This window comes from Phascolarctos cinereus, unplaced genomic scaffold, assembly GCF_003287225.1.
Source record: "Phascolarctos cinereus isolate Bilbo 61053 unplaced genomic scaffold, phaCin_HiC Scaffold_3;HRSCAF=262, whole genome shotgun sequence".
NCBI lineage: Eukaryota > Metazoa > Chordata > Mammalia > Diprotodontia > Phascolarctidae > Phascolarctos > Phascolarctos cinereus.
In genome coordinates this window covers 230,782,824-230,800,533 of record NW_027555736.1, presented here as the reverse complement: position 1 = coordinate 230,800,533, position 17,710 = coordinate 230,782,824, and the positions used below count along the sequence as shown (strand labels likewise).

At 39.8% G+C, this 17,710-nt stretch overlaps 1 protein-coding gene across 1 annotated transcript in view; it reads left to right on the top strand.

Moving 5' to 3' along the window:
• Positions 1-17,710, top strand: part of RGS6 (regulator of G protein signaling 6) — a 647,960-nt gene that overhangs the window by 438,300 nt on the left and 191,950 nt on the right. Inside the window, 1 exon segment of the mRNA XM_020986371.2 lies at positions 1,158-1,257. Coding sequence (XP_020842030.2) covers positions 1,158-1,257 — 100 coding nt within the window.

The following is a 17,710-nucleotide window of genomic DNA, read 5'->3' as shown; positions in this document are numbered from 1 at the left end:
TATTTGATTCTAGAAAGGATAAGGGAACCACTGGATTTTATTGACTAGGTGGGGTGAAGAGGGCAGACCTGAATATGGCTGTGGCCTGCTTTGGTCCCAGAAATGTGCATAATGTATTACTGCCTAGTCTCCGATAAGACATCCTATTATGTTTTACAGTTTAGTACTTTTAAGTAGACATTCAGACTAGAACACAAAGAAGAACCACTTCATTACCCAATGTGTCTTTTGTCACAACAAAGTTGCCAGTCACTTTTGTAATTCTCCCCTTATTGATATAAGCATTTGAATATAATTTTCTCATGGGGTCATATATCTTGCCTTTTTTTTTCTAGCACAATGGTGTGCATATAGTAGACTCTCAATATATATTTGTTAGTTGATTAAGTAGGTGAAAACTTTAGGGTGTATCTAAAGTGAAAGTCTCACATGTACAAAAATATTTATAGCAGCTCTTTCTGTGGTGGCAAAGAATTGGAAATTGAGGGGATGCCCATCAATTGGGGAATGGCTGGACAAGCTGTGGTATATGAATGTAATGGAATACTATTGTGCTGTAAGCAATGATGAGCTGGAAGACTTCAGAAAAACCTGGGAAGACTTATATGAACTGATGCTGAGTGAAGTGAGCAGAACCAGAAGAACATTGTACACAGTAACAGCCACACTGTGCAATGACTGACTTTGACAGACTTAGCTCTTCTGAGCAATGCAAAGATCTAAGACGACTCCAAAAGATTCACGATGGAAAGTGTTGTCCACATCCAGAGAAAGAACTGTGGAGTTTGAATGCAGACCAAAGCATACTATTTGATCTCCTCTTTTGTTGTTTTGTTTTGCTTCTTCATTCTCATGGTCCTTCCTTTGGATCTAATTCTTCTTTACATCATGACTAATGTGAAAATATGCTTAACATGAATATATAAGTAGAGCCTATATCAGATTTCATGTTGTCTTGGGGAGGGGGGAGGAAAGGGAGGGAAAGAAAATTTGAAGCTCAAAATCTTAGGGAAGTGAATGTTAGAAACTAAAAAGAATAAATTTAACAAAATAAAGTTGATGTCCAAGTTCATATGTTTGTTCTTATGAGGGTACAACATGGCCCTGGTTTTGTATAGACTAAGATACTTAAAGGTCGTCTTCTTGCTCCCTTACAGATTGAAGACATCGTTACAAAGATGCAGGATGACAAGACGGGCGGGGTACCCATCAGGACAGTAAAGAGTTTTCTGTCCAAAATCCCCAGTGTAGTCACAGGTAAGCAGGAACCATCCTAAGACACTCATGACCCACAGAATAGAGTAGCAACTGGAAGCTAATGTAGAAAAGGCTGAGGGAGGAGTATTGGAGGGAGGAGAAGTTTTAAAAGTTAAAGCTATTATTGACAATGTGATCTTTACTTAAAAATGTGACCTAGTTCTGAAGATTGTTTTTAATGGTAAAGAGCAAAAAGGCTGTCGTCTACCTATCTATCCATGTATAGTTTGTGTATTTGTATACATGCTTATGTGTTTATTTACATTTATGAAGTCAGTATAACCAGACTATCTATCTACCTACCCATCTATCTACATGTGGGTATGTATACATTTATGAAGCCAGTATGACCAGGTTTTCTCTTCCTACCTTCCTTGTTTCCCTTCTTTCCTAACTTACTTCCTTCTTTCCTTCCTTTCTTCTTTTTTCCATCTTCCTTCCTTTTTTCCTTCCTTTCTTTCCTTCTTTATTCTTTCTTTCTATCTATATCTACAGAGATGTATATATACATAGACATATATACACACATGCTCACACATACACAGTAGGCACTTAAATGGTTATTAACTGATCCATATATACATATATTACACATACACACATATACATGTAAGCACACACATATATCACCTGGTCACACTGTTCATATATATGTGTGTGTGTATGTACATGCAAATATGTGCATATGTACTGAATATCTCTCTTGAGTTGGAGTTACCTATTTTAGATAATTATAACTTTGAATTGTGCAAATCTGAATACATGAGACCATTTCAGGGGACTCATTATTTACACTAAACAGTATCTTGCTGTTTATGGAGCCCATATGGAGAAACCCAACCATTTATAAACCAGCCTTCTTATCAGGAGATTGGCAAGTAAGAGCTGCATAAGTATAGAAACATTCTTCTCCTAAGGGAGAGGTGTTTTTTTTAATTAATTTTAAAAACTTTGATGAATTTCAAAAACAGCTAATAAATCTTACTACTTCAAATCCCACATATTTTTATATCAGTTTCAGTTGAACTCAATACAAATATTGCATATATCTTTGTATTCCTTAATATTAAAATCATCTTTGTGGTTGGACAGCTCCTGCCTGTTAACTTGCATGTGAATCAGTTTCTGTATACATGGGCATTAATGAATAGATGGCAATATATTCTGAATAATGTAATTAGGAGGTACCTCTCCAGCAATGATAAATAATTTATAACTTTTAATTTTTAGTTATATGGCATTGTTTGGTGTATCTTTCCTTTAGACAAATACTAGAAAGTCATCTGTTCCTAACTGAGGGAGAAAATGATTTTCTCAGTTTACAGAAAAATGTAGTGCTTTCTTTCTTCCTTAAGATCTCTGAACTTGCCAAATGATTCACAATTCTCAGCAACTCAGCTGCTGTATATTTTCATTTACATTCACGAGATCCCAGGAATATATCTGTAGTCCTGCATTCTATTCTCAACAGTGGTCCTGAAGCCACTCGACCCATTTCTTTTTTTAAACAACACCAAGGAATACTTGGGCAGTTAGGTGACGCAGTGGATAGAGTGCTGAGCCTAGAGTCAGGAGCACTTGAACTCCGATTCAGCCTTAGACACTTACTAGCTATGTGACCCTGGGCAAGTCATTTAATTCTGTTTGACTCAGTTTTCTCATCTGTAAAATGAGCTGGAGAAGGAAATGACAAATCCAGTATCTTTGCCAAGAAAAACCCAAATGGAATCATGAAGCGTCAGACATGACTAATCAACTAAGACAAGAACAACAAGGATTATTTGTGCCATTTAAGTTTTCTGTCCCCCAGGTGTCATGCCAATATCCTGCCCAATGACTCCAGTAGATCCAGGGTTTGTACCTGACGGATCTTGCCTTACAGTTGAGTTATTGGGGGGGGGGGGAGGTGGCAGATTATCCCTTCCTAGCTTCACTGGTGGATTTAGAGTTGTTCATCCTTCACTTTCAAAGAAGACCAGTGACGTCAAGGGGTGATGTCTTAAGTTGAGCATGAACTAGATTTAAGTGAGGCAAAATTACCCAAAGTCATCATCCTCACTCTCTCTTCCTGAGTCATTGAAGTTCAATGGCAGGACAAAAGTCAAGATGACTGACAGTGGATGACCTTGCCATTGACTTTAAAGTTGGAGAGTTCAGCCTGGAAAGCTGAATGGAGCTAGATAGGAGATAAAAGTAGTCAAGGAAAGACCCTTGGAGAGAATAAAGGAACCAAATCTCCACAGCAGTCACTCCAGAATGAAATTTGGAAATTTTCCTAATGAGGAGAAGGTGGGAGGAAAGAAGGAAAGGAAAAGGGAAGAAAAGTAGGAGGAGGAGGGAGAAAGAAAGAGAAAGGGAGAGGAAAAAAGAATGTGTAACAGCAGGCTAATTAGATTAACTCAATAGGAAAAGAGTAATCATCCCAACACTAGGTGACGAGAATGTTACTGAGAGACATTTTGCCCCAGGATGCATCAAGGAGGCCAGGAGGTGAAACTACACCCCTATCCAGCTATCCATCCCCGGCCAAGATGTCTAGTCATCACACTTAAGCATAACCTTGATATTCTTGTTGATGATGATGTTCGAAATGCTGCCATACACCTCAGTGGTCCCGACTTCAGCTGCCTCCTCTTTTACTGCTCTCACCGAGAAGGCGTCCTGAGTGCGTAGCTCTAGCACAAGAGAGAGGAATCCTCAAACGCTCCCAGGCTTTTGGAAGAGTCAATAACAGCCAGAACCGGAGCCAAGAACAGTTTGGGCCTGTGGTGCCCAAGCTGCTCCATACACTCCTATTGCCAGCGACTGTTCTTCCCTATCTACAGCACGTCACATTAATGCCAGGTTTCTCCTCAGCAGGGAATGCCAGCATCAGAAACGTGTCAGACTGCATGGCAGGGACCAGCTACAGGCAGATATTCATCCTAGGATGGTGTCACAGAGGAGACGTTGGGGGCTTGGAGAAGAATGGTCACTTCCAGGCAACCCAGTTGGTTTTGTGCATACAAAGAATGAGAAAATGGGTCTTCTTGTCCTCTCTAGGGTTTCCTTTGAAGATAAACTTGTACAGGTACTTCTTTAACTTCCTCTTGGTGATATGGTACAATGGAAAGAGAACTGAAATGAGAAGTAAGACACGTATTCTTAACCCTGCTCTACCAGTTACTCTGTGTGTTATGATTTTAATGGAACCTACAAGACACTCACTCAGTTGTTTCAGTCATGTCCAACTCTCCATGACCCCATTGGAGTTTTCTTGGCAGAGACATTGGAGTGATTTGCCATTTCTTTCTCCAGCTCATTTTACAGATGCGGAAACTGAGGCAAGCAGAGTTCAGTGACTTGCCCAGGGTCACCCAGCTAGTAAGTGTCTGAGGCCAGATTGGAACTTAGGAATTTGAATCTTCCTGACTCTATGCACTGCATCACCTACCTTCCCTGAACCTATAAGAACCACTGTTCAGAAGTAAACAATGAAGATAAACCTTACCTCAGGCAAGATCTTATAGTAATCTGGAAGGCTCTAATCTTTTAGGTTTAAGACTTTGACAGACCGGTGAACCCTTCAAACTCTGTTGACAGAAGTAGCTTTTGTCTGCCATTTGTATCTTAGATTGCTAGAGAGATAAAACCTCTAAGTTCTTTCTGTATGCCAAGCACTGTGCCTTAGCACCACACATACAATAAAGTATTCTAGACAGTCCCTGTCCTCAAGGGTCTTTCATCCCAGTGATAGAAGGCAACACGTAAATGACAGCTGGAAAGCATGGGTTGGGGGGTGTTACTCAGGCAGTGGCATGGTTGGAGATGTGGTAGAGGTACTGTGGAGGCCCAGAAAAGAGCAAGAAAAAGGCCCAGGGAGGCTCCAGGGGCAGAGGCTCCTCCATTTTCCAATGGGGAGGTTATGGAGATCTGGCCGTAATGGAGGCAGCCAGGCTGGAGGGATCTAGGAAATACAACATCTCAGTGTTCATGAGCTTAACAGATCCTTCCTGAGCGTAGGTTTTATTGGGGGTGGGAATAGAGAGAGATATGGAGGGAAGGTGAAAACAGCTAGAGCTTTTTAAACTTGAATGGAAAGAAGGAAAGGAAGATGGAATAATGCCACTGTTGGAAAAGGGGGAGGGAAAGAGAAGAGGGTCAAGTGTTGTTACCTCCATTTTATCAATGAGCTAAGTAAATCACAGAGAGGACAGTTAGGAAAGCATTTTGTCAAGCTGCTAGCCTATAAAAATATTAAGTATTCATGTTTAATTATAGACAATGGATAGAGATCTGGCCTTGGAGTCAAAAAGATCTGGATTTAAATCCTGCCTCAGATTCGCTGGGCAGCTGAGTGGCACAGTGGGTAGAATGCTAGGCTTGCAATGAGAGACTCATCACACTGAGTTCAAATCCAGCCTCAGACGCTTCCTAACTGTGTGACCCAGGGCAAGTCATTTAACCCCTGTTTGCCTCAGTTTCCTCATCTGTAAAATGAGCTGGAGAAGGACATGGCAAACCACTCTAATATCTTTGCCAAGGAAACTCCAATGGGGTCACAAAGAGTCAGACACAACTGAAAATAACTGAATTCGGACTGAATCTGAATATTGGTTCTATGAGCATGGTCAAATGATTTAACCTCTGAGAGCCAAACCATCCCCACCCCCTTCACTCTGTCTTTAAAATAAAAGGTTACAGAAGAGTTACTGTTCTATACCAGCAGCAGGAGTTTCCATACCCCCACAGCACGAGTGAAATCACAGTTTCCTTATCCCTGTCCCATTGACTTATCATGTAAATTTTATTTCTAGATTGAATATTGAATCTGGAATCAGGAAGACTTGAGTTCAAATCCAGCCTGAGACACTTGCTAGCTTTGTGGCCTTGGCAAGTCACTTTACCTCTCTCTGCCTCAGTTTCCCTAACTATATAGGGATGATAATGGCACTTACCTCCCAGGGTTATTGTGGGGGCCAAATGAGAACATGTTTATAAAGCAATTAGCATAGCTCCTGGCACATAGTAGGTGCTATGTAAATGCCAGTTATTATCATCATCATCATCATCTTTGGAAGTCATAGGATAATATGATTTAGAGCTGGAAGGCAGCCTAGAAATCATCTAGTCTATCCCTATCATTTTACAGAGAAGGAAACTGAGGCCCACAGAAAAGTTATTTGCCCAAGGTCTTACAGATAGTCAGCAGCTGATCCAAGATTGAAGCTCAAGTCTTTTGGCTCCATATTTGGTGGCCTTTCCCGACGGTTCCTCTTGGGTGCTATACTGCTGAGCTTCCACCCGAGTATAATCTCCCTGTGCTGGTAGATTGTGAAGTAAATGATTGATTTGATGGTGACTGTCACGAGCTTGACAGATGCTCAGACTCATTGTCATATTCATTCACCTTGGTCAAAAGGAACTCATGTGCTGTGACTCAGGGTCATGCTGTCCTGAATTCCACAACAGCAATGAGGCAGCTAAGTGGTACAATGGATACAGCACGGCTGAGACTGAAGTCAGGAAGATCTGGTTCAAATTCATCCTCACACACTTACTAGCTGTATGACCCTGAGCAAGTCACTTAACCTCTCTGTTCCTCAGTTTCCTAAACTAAAAAATGGGGATAATAATAGCACCTACTTCCCAGGGCTGTTTTGAGGGTCAAATGAGATAATACTTATAAAGCAATTAACACATTGTGTGGCGCATAGTCTGCTTCCTTCCTCTAGCATGACCTGGCAAATAGTAGGTGCTTAATAAATGCTTCCTTCTTTCCTTCCTCTAGCATAAATAGTCCCCAGATTGAAAGTTTTTTGTTATCTTTCTCATGTTGCTATATCTCTACTCCCATGCCAGAAGACAAAGGAACCTTCTTTAAGAAATCCGAAAGTTACAAGAAGTTTTATCTCCCATTTTTCTTCTCCTTTTTGACTCTTGTTACTAAAAAGCAGATGAACTGGAAGAATGGTTCATTGTACCCAATGCTTTATTGATGGTCCAGGCAGGATTTAGTTTATTGTACTGTAAAGCAAAAGGGAAGACGGAGAATGTTTAGGAATGGGAGCCATAGAAAGGAGGAATGAGAACACGCTTGCAAACAATTTCTTCTCAAAATGTACTACAGAAAAATAATTACAGGTGAGGACGTGACTCTCAAAGGCCCATTATATTCATATCGTATAATATGATATAACTCAACATATAACTCAAGAACAGTCAGCCTAAATGATTTAATAACCATAAATCATGATTTTAGTTGATATGAGCACCAATCTAACTAAATTAACTATTTGCATCTTTTAAGTGCCCCTACTTTTGTGCTCAAGAGTTTAACCGCTTTATTTACAGTATGTAAACTGTGGTTGATTTTTTTTTAACAAACTGACCAAAACTTAGAAAAGTAAGTAAATATTGTCCTCTCCAAAGCAGCAGCCAGGAGGTTTACTCATTCTAATGTTCTGTTAATGCTCAGACCATTTATGGAATGCCGTATCTTGGAGGAGCAGCCTACAGATCCTGTCTTTCATTTTTTTTTAATACCCCTGGAGGTGGCAAAATTTTGTCCTTTGGGGCTGACTTAAAGTTTAGACATAGCCAAAAGTCATTCACAGCCAAATATAGCAAACAAGAGGGGTTTCAAGCTGAGTAATTCCATTTCTCAAAAATGAGGTGTGATGTTAAAGAAATGACACAAATTTTCTTACATGGCTCATAAAACTAGCTCTGAAGACCATCCCCAAAGAAGGAAATCATTCCCAAAACTGTTATGAGTAATGCCAATATAGGGGGTATATATATGTGTGTGTGTGTGTGTGTGTGTGTGTGTGTGTGTGTGTGTGTGTGTGTGTGTATATGTATTTAAGTCAAGAAGCCCTGGGTTTGAGTCTACCCCAGCAATAACCCCTCCTCATCTCTCTAAAGGAAGAAAAAATCCTTGAGTCACCCTCTCACAGTAAGACCAGCAATAATAGTACAAAGCCCCTTTCCCACCAGCAGCCAGAAGGAACTTTAAATATCAACTAAGCCACCAATTCCCCAGGAGTCTTCCCAGTCCCTAGGTTCAGGCTCTTTGATCCCTTCCCCCAATGTCTGTTCCTGCTAGACCCAGATAAGAACCCTGTAAAAAGCCACAGGGCTTATTGGTTGAAAGATGTCCTCATGCCCTCCAAGGTACCAGCGTACTCCAACAGGTCCCAGTGGACCTGGTCTGTTTCCACAATTCTCCCTGACCATCCTTTGTATTCTAAGTATGGCTCCTTAATAAAATTGGCTTCTTTTATTGCTCTGTTGCATGTTCATGCATTGGCCTTTGTTATTCTGAACCTTCCTGAGTCTGAGTTAAGACAGGCTGTCACTTCAGATATTTACTAGCTATGTGATCCCTGGGGGAAGTCAATTCACATATCTGAAATCAATATTCTAATTGGTAAAATTGTTGTTGTCATTGCTGTTATTCAGTAGTTTCAGCTGTGTCCTACTCTGTGGGGTTTTCTTGGCAAAGATACTGGAGGGGTTTGCCATTTCCTTCTCCAGCTCATTTTACAGATGAAGAACTGAGGCAAACAGGGTTAATGACTTGCCCAGGGTCACAGAGCTAGTAAGTATCTGAGGCCAGATTTGAAATCACAAAGATGACTCTTCCTGACTCTAGGCCTGGCACTCCATGCATTTTGCCACTTACCCACCCAGTTGGTAAATTACTGATGATGATATGTATCACCTGCCACAGAAAGGTTGTTTTGAGAATCAAATGAGTTGTTATATGTAAAATGGTTTGCAAACCCTAAAGCAACATATAAATATCAAGGATTATTATATAGACTCATGTAGCAATTATTTTAAGACAGTAATATTATTATATGAACTCTTAAGATAACCACTATTTAGATGTATAAGTTCTGATGTGTTCATTAAAAATTAGATCTATTATGGTGTGGCAACCTCTCTCTCCCTCTTGAAATCACTTTGTGTTTACTTATCTGCATGCGTATTGTATTTCCTCCCCCCACTCCCACCCCCGCGCTCCCCTGCCCCCGCCATAGGATGTAAGCTTCTTGAGGACAAGAAGGTTTTGTTTTTGTCTGTGTATTCCCAACACCCTGTACAGTGCCTGAAACACAATGTGCACTTCATAAATGTTTACTGATTCTCATACTTTTAGGGTTATACTTGTTACTTTTTAGCACCTCAAAACCAGTAATAGAATGTTGCTGTTGTTTTTTTACACTCTCATGGGTCTATTGCATTGTGTTGTTTTAAATTAGAAAAATGTTGTAGTTTCCATAGTGATTGTAACTCACCCAGACTAACACATTTTCTTTAAATGTATCTAGTATTTTCACTTCTTTCCTATGGTGTTAACTTCAATAATTTAACACATTTGAAATACTGTCCAATTACCTTGTGAAGGTTAAAAGAAAAGCTCTGACATTTCTGGCCTTTGTGTCATTAAAAGCTTATCTCCGGTGTTATATTGTCGTTCAGTCACGTCCAACTCTTTGTGACATCATTTGGGGATTTCTAAGTAGAGATACCAGAGTGGTTTGCCATTTCCTTTTCTAGCTCATTTTACAGATAAGGAAAATGAGGCAAACAGGGTGAAGTGACTTGCCCAGGGTCACACAGCTAGGAAGTATCTGAGGCCAGATTTGAACTTAGGAAGATGAACCTTTCTGACTTCAGGCCTGGTGCTCTGTGTACTATAGCACCATCTAGCTGCCTTTTACTAGGATACTAAAACCAATATTATGTATGTGCTATAGTGGTATATTTGAAAACATTGAACATTTCAGCCCTGATTCACCCACCAAAGATTTAGGTGGACCTGAGCATTCCATTTATTTCCTGAGCCCACAAATTTATATGGCACTTCGCCTATAGTGTATCTTTTGAGCCTCATGAAAAACCCAAGAGTTAAGTACTACAGGTATTCTACACATGAGGAAGCTGAACAGAGAGGTTCATAGTCTTCATTGAGGTTCATAGACGGCAGCAGCAAGGACCTGAACAGGATGGAGCAGACTCTGAAGGAGAAGTAGATGCTAAGTGATGGTGTCAAAGGGAGGGTCTGAAAGTGACAGCAGGAACATAGAGGGTCCCAATTCCTGCTCCTGACCCTGTGTGTCCTGAGGTGGGAGGGAACAAGATGCCAAGCCTTAGAGAGGGCACCAGAATATGTGGTGTTTTCCAGAGAAAGCTAGGTTTAAGTGAGCTGTGGAACATGGAAGAGATGTCAGAAGAAGAGACACAAGGTCTTGGAGGTGACCTGCTCCAACTGCTTTATATTTCAGATCAAGCAATGTGAAATGGAGGGGGGAAAAGAAAAAGAAAGAAATGAGATCTTCACATGAAAATGAAGGTGTAGCCTTATGGAAAAAGTAACCCATTATTGGATTCCCATAAAGTACAGGTTCATAATTACAAGCATTTTAATTAGAAGCTACTTGAACATCTACAGGGCAGCTAGGTGATGCAGTAGATAGAGCACCAGATCTGGAATCAAGAAGACCCAAGTTCATGTCTGGCTTCAGACATTTACTAGCTATGTGATCCTGGGCAAGTCACTTGACCCTGTTTGCCTCAGTTTCCTCATCTGTAAAATGAGCTGAAGAAAGAAATGGCAACTCTCTCCAGTAGCTTTGCTCCGAATGGGGTCACAAACAGTTGGAATAATTGAAAAAGACTAAACAACAGCGTGCACAAGAATAGGGAATCCCAACTAGGGGATCTCAAAGATCTCTGCACCAATGTGTGCTAACTAGCTTGTCCTGTCTCCCCCCTCTCCCTAGTAACTCCAGCTTTGACTCTAATGTTCTTATGGGTTATTCCAGTAGAGACAGAGGATCCAGAAATTAAAAAGAATCTCAGAGTCTATTTTATCCGGCCATTGCCTGAACAGGAACATATGTCTATCAAGTGGTCATCCAGCCAGCCTTTGCTCGAACAGCACTAGTGACCAGGGACGTCACTACCTTACAAGGCAGCCCCATTCAATTTTGGGACAGCTGCCTACGTGTTAGCATCTCCCCTTTGATCCTGCATTCTCAAGCAGAATAGGTCTGATTGTGTTTCATATCCCTTCTCACAACCTCTGTACATTAAGCATCTCTCCCCTCACCCCTCCCAATCAATCCTTCATATCTATCATCTGATCCCTATCACCTGTTCCACCAACATTTACATTCCCCAACCCCATTCTGGTGGGGATTTACTCATACACAAATGCACAGTTTACATCAATAAGCCTCTTTTTTCTTTCTCCCCTGATGTGCGCCATGTCAGATCCAGAATTTTATAGATGTACTATAGAAGGCAAAAAATTGCTAATGCTTTGCACCTTTTCATGTAACAATCAATCTATCAGCAGAATACTCATTTAGTACTGTAATCACAGCAAGCAACAGAAGCGTACATGCAATTCGCTCAACTTGCTAGCTGTGTGAAATTGGATAAGTAACTTTGGAACTCTGGGGCTCTGTTTCCTCCTCTGTAGAGTGAGGGTCATAGAATCATAGATCTCAAATTAGAGGGCACCCTAGAGATTAGCTACTGTAACCCTCTGTTCTTACAAAGGGAGAAACTGAGTCTCAGAGATGTCAAGTAACTTTCCTAAGGTTACTGAATAAGAAGTGGCAGAGCCAGGATTAAAACTCAAATGCTCTTGACTCTCTAAATCTGAGTCAGTGGCTGCCCAAAAAGGACTGTCATGAGAATAAAATGAGATTGTCCACATGAAAGTGTTTTGTATATTAAAAAGGTTACACAAATGTAAGGGATTATTATTATGAAAGAGGACATTGACAGGGCTCCGAAAAGTCATTGATCTAACGACATCTATTTTTTGGCTACTTTAGCAATTTTTAAATTTGTATTAATCTGAACTTGACAAATGCTAACAAATATTGATATTCCAACATACAAAGAACAGAAAATAAGGACTACATATGAAACTGTGAAGCTGCCATATACAGCTTGTTTATAATATATACATAGATATACATAGATATATGATAAATAAAAAAAATATTCATTTCAAAGCCATCTTGCTTGTTTTTGTCTTCCTCTCAACTTCCTATTCTTTTCTGGGCATTTTAAAAATTGCTTCAATGAACCTCTGCTTTTTTTCTTTTCTCATTTTTTATTTTGGCACCACCACTGCTGTCCTCTTTCCCTGCAAATACATACACACATACATAAATATGTATATATGTGTGCATATACATATATGTTATGTATTTTTTCAGTCATTTTTCAGTCATATCCAACTCTTCATGACCCCATTCAGGGTTTTCATGGCAAAGCTAATGAATGGTTTGACGTTTCCTTCTTCAGTGTGTCCCCATATTTACAGATGAGGAACTGAGGCAAATGGGGATTAAGTGACTTGCCCAGGGTAACACAGCTAGTAAGTATCTGAGGCACGATTTGAACTCAGATCTTCCTGGCTCTAGGCCCAGAGCTATGGAGCACACACCTACCTGCCAGTTGATGGATACCACCCTATTTTCCGTGTTTTTGCTACCACAAAATGTACAGCTATAAGTGTTTTTGTAGATATGGGGCATCTCCCTCTTTCCCCTTGGGTTATTTGGCTAATAGTGGTGTCATTGAGTCAAAGAGTATTCCCAGTTTCGTGACTTTGGGAGAATAGTTCCAAAATTGCTTTTGGAAGAATGGCTGGATCAATTCACAGCTTCACCAACAGTGCATTAGTATGCTGGTCCTCCTAAAGCCCTTCCAGTCATTATCACTTGTTTTCTTTTAATGTCATCTTTGCTAATCTGATGTGTGTAAGATGGAACTTATTGACAAAGCTGTGACCACATAGTTTTCTCAGCCTTGATATCCTTTTGTTTCTAATGCAAATATTTGGAGAAGGAAAGGCTGAGTGTCCAAAGCCCTTTAGTAGAATCCCCTGGAGATGTCAAACTTTCCCTCAATCCTTTGTTTCTATTTCCTGCTTTTAGTTTATACATGAGGCCACCTTTCCAGGTTTTGACCTGCAGCATTGTGTTGCAGGAAGATTCACAAGATGTGAATCTGAGTCCAAGCTTTAAAACTTACCAGCTATATAGCCCTAGACAGTCGCCTCTAGTCCCCTAGAGGTTTATTAACAATAAACCTCTCTGATCAACCATTAATGCTTGCATCATCTATCTGAAAGTGTTGTTGAAAGGGACGAGCTTTATAAATCTGAAAATAGTGAATAAATGTGGGCTTTCTCTACTATGAGACTACAGTTATCCCTTCTACACTGTGACTTTACCCATTGTGGTTTCAGTATAAATTAAATGGTAATTTGGGGGGAGTTTTGCAGAAGCTGCAGACACACAGAAAAAGTTTAGAAACTCAGAAATGCATAAAATGTATGTATTATATTGTATAATATCAACATATTTTATCTTTTAATACCATAATAATTCAGATTTCTTCTCTGGTATGAAGAGAGGGCCAAAAAATTTTATGTGAATCTTCCATATCATGGGAGTGTCATACTCCTAACCCCCACAATGTGGAAGAGATGACAGTACATTTGTACTGTATCATGGCTTTCCAGGCATCATGTGATCTCAAAGGCTGTAGGAGTAAATTATGAACTCTGGCAGATCCTATCAAGCTAGAAGGGTTTTGAGTATGGGCATGATGAAGACAGGGGCATCTGGGTGGCACAGTGGATAAAGAGTTGGGTCTGGAGTCAGAAAGACTTGTTCAAATCTAGCCCCAGACACTTACTAGCTGTGTGACCCTGAGTAAGTTACTTCACCCTGTTTGCCTCGGTCTCCTCATCTGTAAAATGAGTTGGAGAAAGAAATGGCAAATCACTTCAGTAACTGTATCAAGAAACTGCAAATGGTGTCACAAAGAGATGGACACAACTGATAATGATTAAACAACAACAAATAATGAAGAACTGAATCTTTGTTGCCTGTAGAACAGTCTCACTCACTTAACTTGGAGAAGTGCATCACTAGGAGGTTGGCTAACAAACAATTTTTTTTTGGCCACAACAACTAACAAAAACTGTCTACTAAGATTAAGGATTTCAAGGCTTCACAGGTTGATGGAGTACCCACACAGAGAAAAAAACGAATTATTGGTGTATTGTAGTATTGTTGTCATTAAAAATGTTTTGTATATACATATCGCTATCCTTAATAATTAGCCACTAAATGTAATTGAATAATTGTAATAAAATATAATGTAGAAATATATATGAGCTAGTTGTATATGTGTATGTATGCATCTATATACATTTATGTACAGATACAAATATAAACATATATAGGCATAAGTGTAGACATATGTAAGCACACACCCATGAGTGTGTACACACATGTAAACATACATGCACATGTGTATGTATATACACCCGAATAGACACACACACACACACACATAGACACACATGTATGGGTTGGACCTTAGATTTCATTAGAGCATACTCAACGAGGAAACTCTCCTAACCAGTGAAGATTCACATTTGTTCTTCAACTTATAGTGTTAAAGCTACCAGAGGAACTGTGAGGTTAAGTGACTTGTGAGGATCACATGGCCAGTATGTGAGCAGTATGGGACAGGACCTGTATCCACTATGCCATAATGCCCTTTACCTCCATTTGCTCATTTAATTTATTTATAAGATAAATTGACAGCTGGGGACATTCTGTGAATTCAGAAGATCAGATAAAATAAATGGAGAGGAAGTTAAGGGTAGAGGCAGGGTTTTTTTTTTGAGGTTTTTATCACAGGACCCAGAGGAAAAGCTATTGACTGACAGAGTGGAAAGTGGAAGATGTTATTTAGCAAAACATCGACTAAGCAATTTATTGCAACAGGCTGAAGTGTTTATTGCTGTGAAAATCACTGCAGAGATTGACAGAGCTCTGTGGCTGTGGGTGGCCAGGGAATAGAAAGGCATGTGTGCTACTATATGGTCAAGGCTATTGCGTTTTGCAAATGTTCATCAAGGGACTATGGCTTGGGGTTATGGCAGTTGCATCCAGCAGCTGTCGTGTTTGTCCTATATGTGAAAACCTCATTGTTCCTATGGCGATCACTTTTTGTACCTGGAAATTTTCACTTTCCCTTCATCCATAACTGTTATGTGTGCCTGGGGTATTTGTACATTTCTGTATCCAAGGTCCATGGGCCCATAAACAGAGTATGTGCACATACAGGTCGATTATTGTTATCATTTTTAAAATCTTGAGCTTTATGTCATCATCATTATCAGAAATCTATTGATGTCCTGACAATCTGGATGGGGAGGCAAAACAAAGTGAAAGGAGACATCATAGTTTATGCCTCTTGCATCATAGTTTATTCAGAATTACACAAGAATAGGTAAATTATATACATGAAATACATAAAATCACAGAATCAAGAGTTGGAGACCATATCATCCGGTCCAACTTCCCCCAGTCCAGAAATCCTTTTTGCAGTATCCTCCATACTGTGGGCAATCACCCAGCCTCTGTTGTCACTTTTAGATGGCTACTACCCATTTCTGGTGATTCATGGGGACACAAATGAAACTGTGATAAGGGACCTAAAAAAGCATTGCCTAAGATTACACAGCATTGAGGAAGGAACTAAAGACCATGGGGACACAAGTTGTGCTTTTTTAACTGCTGCCTATTGAAAGCAAAGGATGCAGAAGGAAAAAAAAATTAGTTTGATAATTGGGCATCTGGATTAGAAGGTAATATTTAAGAATATACTTTAGTACTTTGGTCCCCAAACCATATCTTAACACATAAGGATAGTAGACTCGACCCAGGGAGGGAGTGGATTTTACAAAGGTCCGTAAGAATGTAATCATGAGGGATCTTGAAAATCAAGTCAGCAGAACTTTAAATGAAAAAAGGATGAGAATGAAGAAAACTACCTGTGTGTATCCACTAACATAGATACTATAAAGAGTAGCTACAGTGAAGGAAGAAAAATAGCTGTTGAGACACCGAGACATTACCAGGAGACAAGAATCAAGGGAGTCAACAATGAAAACAAAAACAAAAACTACCATCAACTCAAATGTCCCTAAACAAATATACAAGTTTAGATGAGAAGCAAGAGGAGCTATAGGCATTAACTCAAGGAGTCAAATTCCTGAGAATTGGTTGGATAAAACCTATCACTGGATTAGACTCTGGATGGGCACATTTTAATATTTTTTAAAAGCAAGATAGGTAACAATGTGGTGGGGGTGGAGGTAGCGTAATAAATGTAATGCTCCCTCACTGTCACTCTGCCTCTCCACTATCCTGTGATGGCATGGTGGGAATTAAGGCTAAAGGTGTCAACAATAGAAGTTTATAAAATGTATTACTCATTTTTTTCTTTGGTTGTTACATAATGATTCTTTGGTAAGAGTAAAAAAAATACTGCACGCAGTATACCCACATGCGTGTCTGCTTCTCAGGATTTTGTTGTTCCTGTTAAGTCATTTCAGTCATGTTTGACTCTTTATGACCCATTTTGGAGTTTTCTTGGCAAAGCTACTGAGTGGTTTGCTATTTCCTTCTCTAGCTCGTTTTTTACAGATGAGGAACTAAAGCAAACAGGGTTAAGTGACTTGCCCAGGGTCACATAGCTAGTAAGTGTTTGAGGCCAGATTTGAACTCATAAAGGGTCTTCCTGATTCCAAGCCTCAGTACTCTATCCACTGCACCACCTAGCTACCCTGTAGGATAACCACCTCTAATATGAAAAGGTCATGGGTCTAGCATTCATTAAAAGCATAGCATGGTCAAAAGGAAATGGGGTAACAAATTTGATTGAGTAGATCCATGAATCCACCAGCTCTAGATAAGTGGTGCTCCCCAATAGAGAGAGGCAGAGCTGAGGGACAGAGGTTTGCTTATTCTCTCATAACTGCAGTTAGCACATCATTGACTCAGCTCGTCTGCTCCAGAGGGTCATAATTAATCCATCAAGTTTATCACAGGACTCCATATCTGGTAGTTAAATATATTAAGAAGGTATGCTCATGTGAAAAAATTCCAGAACCAGAATGAGGAAGCACAGTGGAGACCATTTGGGTGAAAATCAATGGAAGAAGAAATGGAAGTGATCTTTTCATCAAAATAGACTATTGGCCACCTGGACAGAAGGAGGAAATAACTGAGGAGTTTGAGAAACAGACCACAAGCCTAGTACAGAAGCATAGTGTAATAATGATGGGAGAATTGAGTTATTCAGACATCTGTTGAGTTCTCTTGCTGCCAAAATCAATCAATTATTCAACCAATCAACAGTTCCTTATAGTGTGCCAGGTAGTGTGCTAGGAGCTGGGATATCAATACAAATAATAAAATAATCCCTACTCTCAAGGAGTTTATAGTCTATCATATCAATAAAAAACATTGAACTCTTTTAAAAGATAGGAAATGACCCCTAGGAATGAATGACTAAAAGTCTGGGTAGGCAGATAAAAAATGTATACCAATGCAATTGTGGCTTTTCTCAT